The sequence below is a fragment of the Ursus arctos genome, unplaced genomic scaffold (genome assembly GCF_023065955.2).
Source record: "Ursus arctos isolate Adak ecotype North America unplaced genomic scaffold, UrsArc2.0 scaffold_9, whole genome shotgun sequence".
NCBI lineage: Eukaryota > Metazoa > Chordata > Mammalia > Carnivora > Ursidae > Ursus > Ursus arctos.
In genome coordinates, this window is record NW_026623111.1 from 68913375 (window position 1) to 68928715 (window position 15341).

The window sequence follows — 15341 nt, forward strand, 5'->3', positions numbered from 1 at the left end:
TCAAAGTGGTTTAGAGTCTTTCAAAATTGGAGCTCCAAAATAACTTGAGAGCTACACCTAAGAAACTAGGTTTTCTTTAAACTTGAGAAAGAAGAACAGCTAAATGTTATTGATGGTATAATCTGATCCCATTGGCACAAGGTTAATTTTTACAGATTACCCTAAAATACTTATTCTCTATTTTCACACTAGAAAGTATTAAAACAGCAGCTACACTAAAGGTATTTTAGTTCCAAACCTGAAAGAGGTTTCGTTCCAAACCCTTTAAATACAATTGTTTTTTTTTTAATCACTTTGCAAATCTTCTCTTTCCTCTTCTCTATTTCCCTAGTTTCCTTCTCTTCAAGTAGGAAAGAATTTTGTTTCTTCTGAAAGAGCCAACATTGGGGCACCTGGGTGGCTCAGTCAGTTAAGCATCTGCCTTCGGCTCAGGTCATGATCAGAAGTCCCAGGATCAGGCCTGCATGGGTCCCCACATTGAGCCCTGCATCAGGCTCCCTGCTCCGTGAGGAGTCTGCTTCTCCCTCTGCCCCTCACTCCACTCGTGCTCTCTCTCTCTCACTCTCCCTGTCTCTCTCTCTCTCTCAAATAAATAAATAAAATCTTAAAAGAAATAAAAATAAAAGAACAAACATAACTACTGCCCGCCCCCAAAGAATTTAAGCAAAGCATTCCCCTGCTACAAGAATAACGGGTATATAAAATTGACTATATTTGCTTAGCATTGTATTTGGACACAGAATAATTTTGCTATGGATGTTCAACAGTCAATAGCCTGGGCATAAATTTGCTCACCCACAGTTGCCACATGGGTCCATGTGTATGAAAGTGTTGCACATCTTCAGGATATTTTAGGTTCTGGATCATTTGTCCTCACATGGCTGAGCAAGATAGCTCCATTTTACTTGTTCTGTTGCCTACAATTAAAGGGGGATAGTTGAAAGTGCTTTGAAGGAATAAAGGACTCTGGTTGCTTCTGGTGAAAGGGGATTCATTATTCTCTCCATCGGAGAGGGATTCATTTCATTGTTTTAGAGGCATTGGCTGTGAGGATTAGGATGCTAATAGGAGTACTTGGTTTCCAAATTAGAGTGGTCGGTTCTGCATGGAAATACACATGAAATCCAGGTCCTAAGTTGCTACAATATTTGTCAGTTAAAAACAAAAAAATGTTTGAGAATCCCACGAAACAGGAAGGCCAGGCTGGCTTGAACAATACTACCCAGTCTCTGAAGAGTACTGCCAATTCTTTGTTTTGGCTTTGCTTTCTTTAAAGCTGCTTCCTCCTTGGCCAGGAGTTGTTCATCCTTTCCTGAACCATATTTACCAGCAGTGACACATAAAAAAAATGCCCCCCCCCAAAAAATTTCCTGTAGTTGTTCCTTCAATTGCACTGGCAGAGAACTTGACTTCCTGTCCTCTTTCCTGAAGCACAACCTGTTTTGTGTCTTGGGCTCTTCTCCACAAAACGGTTGAAAAGTCTTCCAAAGAGCCCAGCAGACTGCAGCATTCCAGCTCACCAGTATATACATTATCTCTCTTACGTATGTGTTGCTTAACTCTTACCGGATTTATTTGAAAAGCCAAGATTCTAATATCAAAAATACCTAAGAGTTAAACCCCTAGGAGTAATGCATTCCAGTTACACTTGGAGTTGCAAAGGTTCTTTTCTCTCTTGAGAAAGTAAACCTTTCTCCACACTACCTTCTGATACAGATACGGATTCCAATTCACTTGGTAAAAACAACAAAACTAAACTAAAAATATAAACAACCTACAGATGTGTACTTCTTTCTGAAAATTTACCCTTGTCTTCCACTTTCATAAAGGTACTCCATCCTTCCTTTGTATGTGGTCACCAGGTCCATTACTTCTTCCTTTACAATGTTGAAGGAATCTGTATCTTTCCATAACCTCTGACCTTACCGTGGCTTAGCCCCTTATTACTGTATATCTGTTTTCTAACTATTCTCTGTCAACAACACTCACTCCTGTAATCCAACCCAAACCATTCTATACCTTGTCCCCAGTATTATCTTTATTCTAGAATCACCAAAGTCTTTCTTTATACCATTGCCTGTTGAAAAACCATTTGTTCTTCTCTTTACCAAAAGAATCGGGTCCAAACTCCTGAGCCGGAAAAGCACGACCACCACAACCTGGTGTTCAGAGGCCTATCCCTTCTCTTCTTTTCTAAGACAGCAAGGCTGCCATGCTAGAGGGTCAACATGCACTCAAAATCATGCCTCTTATTTTCTCACGTACATTCCTTTGCTCATACTCTTGCGTTTCATGCCATTCCCCACTTTTACACCTTCAAATCCAAAATATTTTTATTTTTTTTATTTTTTTAAAGATTTTTTTTTTTAAAGATTTTATTTATTTATTTGACAGAGAGAGACAGCCAGCGAGAGAGAGAACACAAGCAGGGGGAGTGGGAGAGAAAGAAGCAGGCTCATAGCAGAAGAGCCTGATGTGGGGCTCGATCCCAGAACACCGGGATCACGCCCTGAGCCAAAGGCAGACGCTTAATGACTGAGCCACCCAGGTGCCCCCAAAATACTTTTAAAGCAAAGATTTTCTAAGACTAACCTTATTTACGAAGTCTTCCTTGACCACTACAGCCTACAGTGGTCTCTCCCTACTTTGAGCTTAACACTTATTCTCACTTCCATTCATTGGCAATTATCACTTCCCGCTTCTTATATGCCTCCAGAACCACCATCTCCTCATTTAACTTTGAGATGCTTATATCTTAATCCCTTAACTAAATCAAGAGTCCCTCCATTCATTCAACAAATATATATACTAGGTTTACTAAATGCCACCTACTATACTAGGTATGGGGAGAAAATCCCCATTTTTTCTTTATACTGTAGTGTTGTTTTTTAATGCATAACAAGTAGGTTTTAGGGGCGCCTGGGTGGCACAGTCGTTAAGCGTCTGCCTGTGGCTCAGGGCGTGATCCCAGCATTCTGGGATCGAGCCCCACATCAGGCTTCTCCGCTAGGAGCCTGCTTCTTCCTCTCCCACTCCCCCTGCTTGTGTTCCCTCTCTCGCTGGCTGTCTCTCTCTGTCAAATAAATAAATAAAATCTTAAAACAAACAAACAAAAAAAAAAAAAAACAAGTAGGTTTTAGGTATGACTATTCTACTAGAGACCCCTGCCACACTTTTCATCCAATAGAGAAATCTGCCAAGTACATTAGATAATAGTAAAGGGCTGATTCTTATTAGCTTTTCCTGGGTCTTTAACAGTACAGAGTTACCAGCTGTTGCATGAATTCAACTGGGCTTCTTATCTACTGATACTTTTATAGAAATCACATTTTAATATCACCATTGATAACAGATTCTACAAGATGATGTTATATGGTGTACTGCCAAGTGGTATAATCAGGGCTGGAGCTGAGGCTCCTTCTTTTTAACTAAAATCTTTTTTTTTTTAATATTACAGGTTTATTTGAAACTTAATTCTCACCTTGGGTATGCAAAATATAAACTCCACAAAATGTTCATTTTTTTTACTTTGTAGTTTACAAAAATACAAAATAGAAGTTTGCTTAAATTTATATTACATATTTATTAAGGCAAGGAACTACATAGAAAAAAAACATTTGTTCTGGTTAAGGCATACTTGGGAATAAACCCTTGTGCATTGCACATCTGAAACCACAGTGCATAACAGACTGCATAAAAGTCATAATACAGTTAACTTTAGTTCTTTTAATGTCCCATTATTTTCTAAAAACTTACTAAGATTTCAACTTTAAATCAAAAGCTTAAATCACTTATTTAATTACACATTTGAAATTGGACTGACAAAACTGGTCTCATACTTTAATAGGCCAAATTATATTAAATAATAAAATAACGGAAAAGGTAACAATTCTTTATTTTTTTTTTAAGATTTTATTTATTTATTTATTTGACGGAGACAGCCAGCGAGAGAGGGAACACAAGTAGGGGGAGTGGGAGAGGAAGAAGCAGGCTCTTAGCGGAGGAGCCTGATGTGGGACTCGATCCCAGAACGCTGGGATCACGCCCTGAGCCGAAGGCAGACGCTTAACGACTGAGCCACCCAGGCGCCCCGGTAAAAATTCTTTAATATAAAAGCATTAAAATGGATTTGATTATCTTAAACATTTCTATGATTAATCCCAAATTCTTTCCAAGTGAAACACGCTTTAACACAAGGAAAACTGTATGTTACCCTGAGCACTGTCAGCAAATATCCTAGCAGCTAATTGATATAACATAATTTGGAAACCAGAGATTTCTGCAGATTGATTTCTTGCCCTGGCCCTAATTTGTAATTGATTAGGTAACTTCAAGATGAGTTATTATGATATCCCTGCATTTACATCATGTATTAGCAAATTCTTCCAATTGCCAATCAAAATCTGCAATTTACTCCAGCATTGATAGAATGCTGCTTTTTTGTTTGTTTTTTTTTAATTGTGGGAGGTAACCTTAATGTAACTGTCATTTTGGTCTATATTTAAAGTTTTTTAAATTTAATAAATCCTTCATTCTTTCATATTCTTGCTTTTAGGACCACACTTTTTTTTTTTTTTTTAAGATTTTATTTATTTATTTGACAGAGCGAGAGAGCACAAGCAGGCCGAACAGCAGAGGGCGAGGGAGAAGCAGGCTCCCCCTTGAGCAGGGAGCCCGATGGGGGGCTTGATCCCAGGACCCTGAGATCATGTCCTGAGCCGAGGGCAGATGCTTAACCATCTGAGCCACCCAAGCACCCCAGGACCACACTTTTTTTGATACAAAAAGGATATCAGATTGAATATTGATATATGACTCTAGTTTTATCTATGTGGTCACAATTTTCAAAGTAATTTTTTTCCTTCTTTTGCATTTTAAAAAATAGACTTTATTTTTTAGAACAGTTTTAGGTTCACAGAAAACTAAATGGAAGTTACAGGCTCATTTTGTTGTGCTTTTTACAAATTGGAGGTTTGTGGCAACCCTATGTCAAGCAAGGCTATCAGCACTATTTTCCCAACAGCATTTGCTTATTTTGTGTTTCTGTGTCACATTTAGGTAATTCTCGTAATATTTCAAACTTTTTCCATCATTATTATATTTGTTATGGTGATCTGTGATCAATGATCTTTGATAAAACTATTGCAATTGGGGGCACCATGAACCATGCCCATATAAAATGATGAACTTAATCAATAAATGTTGTGGTGTTCTGACTGCCCCATCGACCAGCTGTTCCTCCATCTCTCTCCCTCTCTTTGGGCCTCTCTATTCTAAGACACAACAATATTGAAATTAGACCAATTGATGACCCTACAATGGTTTCTATGCGTTCAGGGGAAAGAAAGAGTCACATCTCTCACTTTAAATCAAGCTAAAAATGATGAAACTTAGTGAAGAAGGATGTCAAAAGTCAAGATAGGCTGAGAGCTAGGCATCTTGCGCTAAGCAATAAGCCAAGTTGTAAATGCAAAGGAAAACTTCTTGAAGGAAATAAAAAGCGCTACTCCAGTGAACAAACCAATGGTAAGAAAGTAAAAGAGCCTTATTGCTGATATGGAGAATGTTTTAGTGGTCTGAATAGGTCAAACCAGCCACAACATTTCCCTAAGCCAAAGTCTAATCTTGAGCAAGACCCTAACTCTCTTCAATTCTGTGAAGGCTGAAAGTGTTGAGGAAGCTACGGAAGAAAAGTTGGAAGCTATCAGAGATTGATTCATGAGGTGTAAGGAAAGAAGTCATCTCCATAACATAAAAGCGCAAGGTGAATAGAAGCTATAGCAAGTTATCCAGAAGATCTAGCTAAAGTGATTAATGAAGGTGGCTACACTAAACAACAAATTCTCAAAGTAGATGAAACAGTCTTCTACTGGAAGAAGATGCCGTCTAGGATCTTCATAGCTAGAGAGGAGAAGTCAATGTCTAGCTTCAAAGCTTCAAAGGCAGGCTGACTCTCTTATTAGCTGATAACTTTAAATAGAAGCCACTGCTCACTGAACATTCCAAAAATCCTAAGGTCCTTAATAATTATGCTAAATCTACTTGCCTATATTCTAAAATCGAACAACAAAAACTGGATGACAGCATATCTGCTCACAATATGGCTTACTGAATATTTTAAGCCCACTGTTGAGACCGACCTGCTACTCAGAAATAAAGATTCCTTTCAAACTATGACTAATCATTGATAATGTATCTGGTCACCCGAGAGCTCTGATGGAGATATACAACAAGATTGATGCTGTTTTTATGCCTGCTAACATAATATCCATCCAGCAGCCCATGGATCAAAGAGTAATTTCCACTTTCAAGTCTTATATTTTAAGAAATACATTTCATAAGGCTATAGCTGCCACAGGTAGTGATTCCTCTTGTGGGTCTGGGCAAAGTCAATTAAAACCCTTCTGGAAAGGATTCACCATTCTAGATGCCATTAAAAACATTTGTGATTCAGGGGAAGAAGTCAAAATTCCAACATTAACAGGAGTTTAAAAGAAGTTGATTCTAATCCTCATGGATGACTTTGACAAGTTCAAGACTTCAGTGAAGGAAGTTAACTGCAGATGTGATGGAAATTGCAAGAGAATTAGAATCAGAAATGGAGCCTTGAAGATGTATCTGAATTGCTATAATCTCATGATAAAATTTGAATAGATGAAGAGTTGCTTCTTATAGATGAGTAAAGAAGATGGTTTCTTGAGATGGCATCTACTCCTGGTGAAGATGCTGTGAAGATTGTTGAAATGACAACAAAGGATTTCTAATAGTACATAAACTTACTTGATAAAGCAGCAGTAGGTTTTGAGAGGACTGACTCCAATTTTGAAAGAAATTCTATTATGGGTAAATGTTATCACACAGCATTGCATGCCACAGAGAAATCTTTCGTGAAAGGAAGAGCCAAATTGATGCAGCAAACATCACTGTTGCCTTATTTTAAGAAATTGTCACGGCTACACCAACCTTCAGCAACCACCAGCCTGATCAGTCAACGGCCATCAACACTGAGGCAAGATCCTCCACCGGCTAAAAGATTATGACCTGCTGAAAGCTCAGATGATGATTAGCATTGTTTAGCAATAAAGTATTTTTTTCAAAGGTTTATTTATTTTACAGAGAGGAAGAGAGAGAGAGAGAGAGCAGGGGGAGGGGGCAAGGCTCTAAGCAGATTCTGTGCTGAGCATGGAGCCTGATGCAGGGTTCAATCTCATGACCCTGAGACCACGACCTGAGCCGAAACCAAAGTCAGATGCTCAACCAACTGTGCCACCCAGGTGTGCCAGCAATAAAGTATTTTTTTTAAAGATTTTATTTATTCATTTGACAGAGATAGAGACAGCCAGCGAGAAAGGGAACACAAGCAGGGGGAGTGGGAGAGGAAGAAACAGGCTTATAGCGGAAGAGCCTGACATGGGGCTCAATCCCGTTACGCCGGGATCACGCCCTGAGCCGAAGGCAGATGCTTCAACCACTGTGCCACCCAGGCGCCCCAGCAATAAAGTATTTTTTAATTAAAGTATGTACTGAGCAGGTCTTTCTGCCCATGGGTCCTGTCCCTGCGCTTAAATAAAACCACCTCTTTGCAACAACAACAACAAAAAGATAATAATAATTAAGGTACGTACTTTGTTGTGTTTTTTAAAGACATAATCCTATTACACACTTAATAGACTACAGTGCAATATAAACATAACTTTTATACGCACTGAAAAACAAAAAAATGCATTTAAGTTGCTTTATTGTGATATTTACTTTATTGTGGTGGTCTGGAACTCCCAATATCTCCAAGGTATGCCTGTACAGAGATTTCCCATGTATTCTCTACTTCCCTCACAAACACACTGTCCTCCACTATTAACATAACCCACTAGAGTGGTCCATTTGTTGATCAATTGATAAACCTACATTGATATATCATAATCACCCCAAAGCTAATCAGTTAAATTAGGTTCACTCTTGGTGTTATACATCCTATGGATTTTGACAAATGTATAATAACATGCATCCACCACTGTAATATCAGACAGAATCGTTTTTCTTTCTTTTTTTTTTTTTTTTGATTTTATTTATTTATTTGACAGAGAGAGAGAGAGACAGCCAGCGAGAGAGGGAACACAAGCAGGGGGAGTGGGAGAGGAAGAAGCAGGCTCCCAGCAGAGCAGGGAGCCCGATGCGGGGCTCCATCCCAGGACCCTGGGATCATGCCTTGAGCCGAAGGCAGACGCTTAACGACTAAGCCACCCAGGAGCCCCCAGAATAGTTTTTCTGCCCCCAAAATCCTCTGTGCTCCACACTTCCTCACTCCTTCTGGCACCACTAATCCTTTTACTATCTGCATAGTTTTGCCTTTTCCTAAATGTCATGTAGCTGGAACCATACAGTATGTAGCCTTTCCAGATGACCTTCTTTACTTAGTAATTAAAACATTAAGTTTCCTCAATGTCTTTACATAGCTTGATAGCTCATTTCTTTTCAGCACTGAATAATATGCCATTGTCTGGATGTACCACAGTTTATCCATTCACCTACTGAAGGACATCTTGGTTGTTTTCAAGTTTTAACAACCTTGAATAAGCTGCTATAAACATCCACATTCAGGTTTTTATGAGGACATGTTTCCAACTCATTTGGGCAAATATTAGAGAGCATGATTGCTGGAGTCTATGGTAAGAGTATGTTTCGTTATGTAAGGAACTGCCAAACTGTTTTTCAAAGTGGCTGTGCCAGTTTGCATTCCCATAAATGAATGAGAGTTCCTGTTTCTTCATATCCCGGTCAGCATTTGGTGTTACGTGTTTTGGATTTTGGCCTTTCTAAAGGTGTATAGTAACATCTCTTTGTTGTTGTTGTTTAAAAGATTGTATTTATTGATTTGACAGACGGAGAGAGAGAGTATAAGCAGGGGGAGTGGCAGGCAGAGGGAGAGGGAGAAGCAGGCTCCCTGCTAACTAGGAAGCCCGATGTGGGGCTTGAACCCACCATCCTGAGATCAAGACCTGAGCTGAGATCATGAGTCAAACACTTAACCAAGCGACCCACCCAAGCACTCCCCACTCTGCCCAATATTATTTTTTGCAGACCAGATATTCTTAATTTTGATGAAGTCCAGCTTATCGTTGATTTTTTTTTTCATGAGTCATGCCTTTGGTGTCATATCTAAAAAGTTATTGCCATATCCAATGTCACCTCTCTTTTCTCCTATGTTATCTTCCAGGAGTATTTTGTTTTTCATTTAGTTCTATGATCCACTTTGAGTTAATTTTTGTGAAGGGTGGAAGGTCTTTATCCAGATGAACTTTTTTGCATGTGAAGGGCCATTTGTTCCAGCACCATTTATTGAAGACCATCTTTGTTTGCTCCATTGTATTGCCTTTGTTTTTGTTTTCTGTCAAAGATAAATTGAGGATATTTACATGGTTCTCCTTCTGGGCCCTCTATTCTGTTTCATGATCTGTTTGTCTATCTTTCACTGATAACACCACACTGTCCTGATTATTGTAGCTTTATAGTAAATCTTAAAGTCAGGTAATATCAATCCTTCTACTTTTTCTTTTTCTTCAAAGCTATGTTGGCTATTCTGGGTCTTTTACCTCTGTACAAACTTGAGAATCAGTTTGTAGATAACCATAAAATAACTTGCTTAGATATTTATTGCAATTGCATTGAATCTATAGATCAAGTTGGGAAGAACTGACATGTTGATCATGGTGGCTCTTTCCATCTATGAACATGAAATATTCCTCCATTTATTTAGCTACTCTTAGAGTTCATTCATTAGACTGTTACAGCTTTCCTCATTCCAGATTTTGTTCATATTTTGTTAGATTTACACCTAAGTATTTCATTTTGGAGATGCTAATGTAAATTGCATTTTGTTTTTAATGTCAAATTCCACTTGGTTGTTGCAGGTAAATAGGACAGTAGTTGACTTTTGTAGATTAACCCAGAGTCCTGCAAACTTGCTATATTACTTATTAGCCCTAGGAGTTTTTGTCATTGGTTCTTTTGGTTTTCTACATAGACAAGCATGTCATTTGCAAACAAAGACAGTTTTATTTCTTCCTTTCCAATTGCATAACTGTTGTTCTTTTTCTTGTCTTACTGCATCCATCACTAGGACTTCCAGTATGATGTTGAAAAGGAGTGGTGAGAAGGGACACCCTTGCCTAGTTCCTGATCTTATTGGGTAAGCTTCTAGTTTCTCACGATTAAGTATGATGGTAGCTGTAGGCTCTTTGTAGATGTTCTTTATCAAGCTGAAAGAGTTCTTCTCTATTCCTAGTTTGCTGAGAGTTTGTGATCATTAATGAGTCTTGGATTTTGTCAAATGTTTTTTTGTGCCTCTACTGATATGATCATGTGATTTTTCTTCTTTAGCCCTGTTGATGTGATTACATTAATTTATTTCAAATGTTGAACCAGTCCTGCATATCTGGGATAAATCCCAATTGGGTATAATTTTTGGTGCATAACTCCAAGTGATGTATAATTCTTTTTACATATTGTTGGGTTCAATTTATTATTATTTTGTTGATAATTTTTGCATTTATATCATGAGATATATTGGTCTGTAGTTTTCTTTTCTTGTAATGTCTTTGTCTGGTCTTAGTATTAGGATAATGCTGGCCTTATAGACTGAACTAGGAAGTATTCCCTTGGCTTCTACCTACAAGATATTGTAGATAGTTGGTATAATCTTTCCTTAAATGTTTGATGGAATTCCCCAGTAAACCCATCTGGGCCATGTACTCAGTGTTTAAGAAAGTTATTAATTACTGATACAATTTCTTTAATATCTAGTCTTTTCAAATTATTGACTAGGTCTCTTTTTTTCTTTTAAAAGATTTTATTTATTTATTTGACAGAGAAAGAGAGCGAGCACAAGTAGGCGGAGCAGCAGGCAGAGGGAGAGGGAGGAGAAGACTCCCTGCTGAGCAGGGAGCTTGAGGCGGGGCCCAGTCCCAGGACCCCTTGATCATGACCTGAGCCGAAGGCAGATGCTTACTCAACTGAGCCACCCAGGCACCCTGGTTTTGTTTTGTTTTGTTTTTAAAGAGGAGATAATTTTATTGTTTTGGGTGGTTTCAATACATAGTCCTGCTATCTACTTGTTACTAGGAAGAATTCTCAATATCTTAGGCATACTCAAAAATTAATTGATTTATGTCCAATAACTGGATAATCTAGATCTAGCGACTAATTATAGTTAACATGTAGACATTTTAATTAGCAATGTATTCATTATTTATTCATTTTGCTGTTCCTTCAAACTTGTAATTTCACTAGCAAGCTGCAATATTTTAAATTACAAGTTTAAACGAACAAAAAATTTATAAGTTAAAACAGAGCATTATAGACCTATTTCTATGATCCCAGCAGTTAATACAGACTGCTTGGAAGAAAAAAGTTGCTGGGTCAAAATCCTCTAGACCGTACTCTCTGCCTCTTTTGGCAAATTCTTAAATATAACTATAGGCATACTAACTAAACTTAAACTGATACAACTAATTATAAAACCATAACAGTTGGCTCAGGGCACATCAGAATCACTTGGGGTGCTTTTCAAAAATTAAGAGTCTTAAGCACATCCCCGAATGAAATTCTGATTCAGTAGTTAAGTCAGAAATCTAGATTTAAACAGGGATGCCTGGCTGGCTCAGTTGGTAGAGTATGTGACTTTTGATCTCAGGGTTGTGAGTTTGAGCCCCACGTTGTGTGTAGAGATTATTCAAAAAGAGAGAGAGAGGGACGCCTAGGTAGCTCAGTTGGTTAAGTGGCTGCCTTCGGCTCAGGACATGATCCTAGGGTCCTGGAATCGAGTCCTGCATAGGGTTCCCTGCTCAGTGGGGGGCCTGTTTCCCCCTCTGCCTGCTCTGCCTGCTGCTCTCCCTGCTTGTACTCTCTCTCAATCTCTCTGACACATAAATTTAAAAATCTTAAAAAATAAATAAAAAATAATAAAAATAAAAAAAGAGAGAGAAATCTAAATTTAAACAAACAACACCAGGTGATTCTGATTCTGATACAGGTAATCTGTGGACCACACCTTGAGAAGCAATATGTAGGGGTAAGACAAGGTAGACTTGATCAATATTTCCCTCCTCTTCAGTGTGCTAAGATGGACCCGAAATTGATTCCTGAGAAAATAACAGACTTGGCCTTGTATGGCCTGGTTTCCTTAACATCCATAAAAGAATGTCAACACTGAATGGTGAATATGTGTGGGCTATATAGAGGAGAACTTACATTCACTCTTAACTGGAATAAGGGAAGAGAAAAAAACAATCTCTGTGTTGGTCAGGAAAGGGTAGAGGTGGGAAACAGAAATAAAGTATTAGGTCAGAGGAATGCCAACTGTCATCATTTTGTAAATAAGTCATATTTATTTAATCTTAGTGTGCCTATGGCTAGGTCAAAAAAACACATGCAATTTCCCAAAGCATTTGCCAGTATGAAATGAAATTCATCTATTTTCACTAGCAATTCTTAGAGTCAATCCTTTCCAAAGGCACCCTCTAGAGAAGAAACCATTAATGAATGATTGCATTTGATGATTGACTACCCTGTTTTTTCAGTAATTTTACATAAGTTTTAACTATACTAAGAAGGAGAAAATGCCTCCATAACTTTCTATTTTATTTCCAACATCACTCACAGTCCTGGGTTGTCTTTTTGATATTGTATGGAAACTATACCCCAGATTAAACTCCTTTAACAAGGTAAAACCACTCTTTTGAAAAGAAGTATAACTAGTTTGGTACAAGTGGTTCTCATGATCTTTATCCTAGTCCTTCTTCTTTCTATGTGCCCATATACCCATTTACTATCTCTTCAATAACCATTTCAGAACTCTGACAAGCCAAGCTTATCAGCTGTGTTGCCTGGACCATGTACTACTCTTGGTTATTGGCATAACTTGAGATTTCCCCAAGAAGCACCAGCTTTGGGGTACAAATGAACCTGTGAATGGTGATTGCTTGAGTATCACTGATTTATGCCCCTATCTCCATGATGCAGGACCTCCAGCTTCCAAATACTTTTTGGGATCACATTCTTTTTTTTTTTTTTTTAAGATTTTATTTATTTATTTGACAGAGAGAGACAGCAAGAGAGGAAACACAAGCAGGGGGAGTGTGAGAGGGAGAAGCAGGCATCCCGCCAAGCAGGGAGCCCGATGTGGGACTCGATCCCAGTACCCTGGGATCATGACCTGAGCCGAAGGCAGACGCTTAAAGGCTGAGCCACCCAGGCACCCTGGGATCACATTCTGATACAAATCTCCTAATGCCCTTCTACTGGGGCCCCTCAATGTCCGGTGTCCACGAAGCAGGTGACAGTAGAGTCCACTACTGCAGCTGACTTATGTGAAAACATTGACATTCCCAGCAGCGGTGCTTGTCTTCCAGGGCTCCAAAATCTGAATGAAAGTCCTGAAAGTGTCAGAACAAGGCTTCATTTTCTTTAGCCCCTACTGTGCCAGAACACTGCATGACCCACAGAAGCAGAGGGAGACACCATACCTTGCTCGTTACTCAAAACACTTGACACCAAATATGCAGGGCCTTTTTTTCCTCACACCAACCGATTCTCCGACTCTTCAGATGTGAATTGAGTGTCCTACAATTAAATTCAATTCTGACACCAACTACCAAGAATCACCATACAGGTACACAGGTTAAGGGTCAGTCCCACAAAACTGCCCTCACTACAGAGGCCAGTTTCAAGTCCTTGCACTTCTGACCAACCAGCTATAAATCAGGGGTTCCCACAGTCCTCTCCTCAGGTTTGAAAACTTGCCAGAACAGCTCACAGAGCTCAGGACAGCAGTTTATTTACCAGTTTGCTGTGAAGAATCCAACTCAGGAACAGCCAAATAGAGGAGACGCACTGGGCAAGGTATGGAGGAAGCGGCACAGAGCTTCCACACCCTCTCTGGGGACGCCACCCTCTCAACACCGTGATGTGTTCACCAGCCTGAAACTCTCCAAACCCCATCATCTAGCGGTTTTTATAGAGGTTCCGTTACACAGGCATGATTGATTAAACCATTGGTTGTTGGTGACTGCACTCAATTTCCAGTCCCTCTCCCCTTCCTGGAGGTTAGGGGGTGAGACTACAAGTTCCAACCCACTAATCAGATGGTTATTTCTCGGGCAGCCAGCCTCTATCCTGAAATTCTTTTGGGGCCCACCAAAAGTCATCTTATTAGCATAAACTCAGACAGGAATGAAAAGGGCTTGTTATGAAACACACACAAAAAAATACTTTTATCACCCTTATCAGTCAGGAAATTGCAAGAGTTTTAGAAGCTGTGTCAGGACCCAGGGACAAAGACATAATATATATTTCTTTTTTTTTTTTTTAAGATTTTATTTATTTATTCGACAGAGATAGAGGCAGCCAGTGAGAGAGAGGGAACACAAGCAGGGGGAGTGGGAGAGGAAGAAGCAGGCTCATAGCGGAGGAGCCTGATGTGGGGCTTGATCCCACAACGCCGGGATCACGCCCTGAGCTGAAGGCAGACGCCTAACCGCTGTGCCACCCAGGTGCCCCATAATATATATTTCTTAATGTATCACGCCCAAGTCTTACATGTCACTCTTGAACACAGACCATCAGCTTTTACTCATAGGTCTTCTTTCCCCAAGGTTCAGACCTAGCCTAGAAGGTCCTGCTGAGGTCCAGATGCTACATCATCCTCTCTTGCCTACCCACCCTTCAAATGTATTAACTAAATCCAAATTCCAGTTTTGACTCAGTTACTGCACCAAGACACTTGTCCATTTCTAGTTTACTGGTTCTTCTTCTGCTTTCTAGATCACTGAGAACATCTTGCTTCATCCAGCAAGTAAATAGAACTCCCACAAGATGCAGATAGCATCAGACAAGAGGCTGACCAAGCTGCAGAGAGTGCTAAACCAAGAGTCACCAGCAGACTGTACTAATAACAGTCACAATAAACTAGGTGTTGGAACTCAGAGGTGGAAGTCGTTGGGGGAAGGGGAGGTGCTGGATAGTTCCAATATGGTTGAGACACTGGAGGATGATAGGCAAATAGTAGGCATGAGAACCAATACCCTGAACAGGGCAAACTAAAGTACAAGCCAGAGTCAAGCCAGTAAACCCAATCCAGGATCCGTTGTGAGGATCTTGCTCCTGAAACTGAGTTTTTGATGAAGGCCTCGATTACAGAGCGGTTCTGTAATCACATATAATAATTATTTTGGCACACTGGGATATATTTAATCCATTAACTCAGCAAATCTAATTTGGGTACCTGCAATATACAAAGCATTGTGGAGTGAGGCAGTTCTTAGTCTCAAGGAATTTATAATCTAATG

At 39.4% G+C, this 15341-nt stretch overlaps 1 protein-coding gene across 3 annotated transcripts in view; it reads right to left on the reverse strand.

Moving 5' to 3' along the window:
* Positions 1–15341, reverse strand: part of ABCG2 (ATP binding cassette subfamily G member 2 (Junior blood group)) — a 138353-nt gene that overhangs the window by 92043 nt on the left and 30969 nt on the right. Inside the window, exon 3 of one of the 3 annotated variants that reach the window (XM_057309861.1) lies at positions 796–917. The exons of the other annotated variants lie outside the window; for them this stretch is intronic. Within the exon in view, the coding sequence (XP_057165844.1) occupies positions 796–839 (44 nt within the window). The 5' untranslated portion in view covers positions 840–917. The remainder of the gene's footprint in view (positions 1–795; positions 918–15341) is intronic. 3 annotated transcript variants of the gene reach the window in all.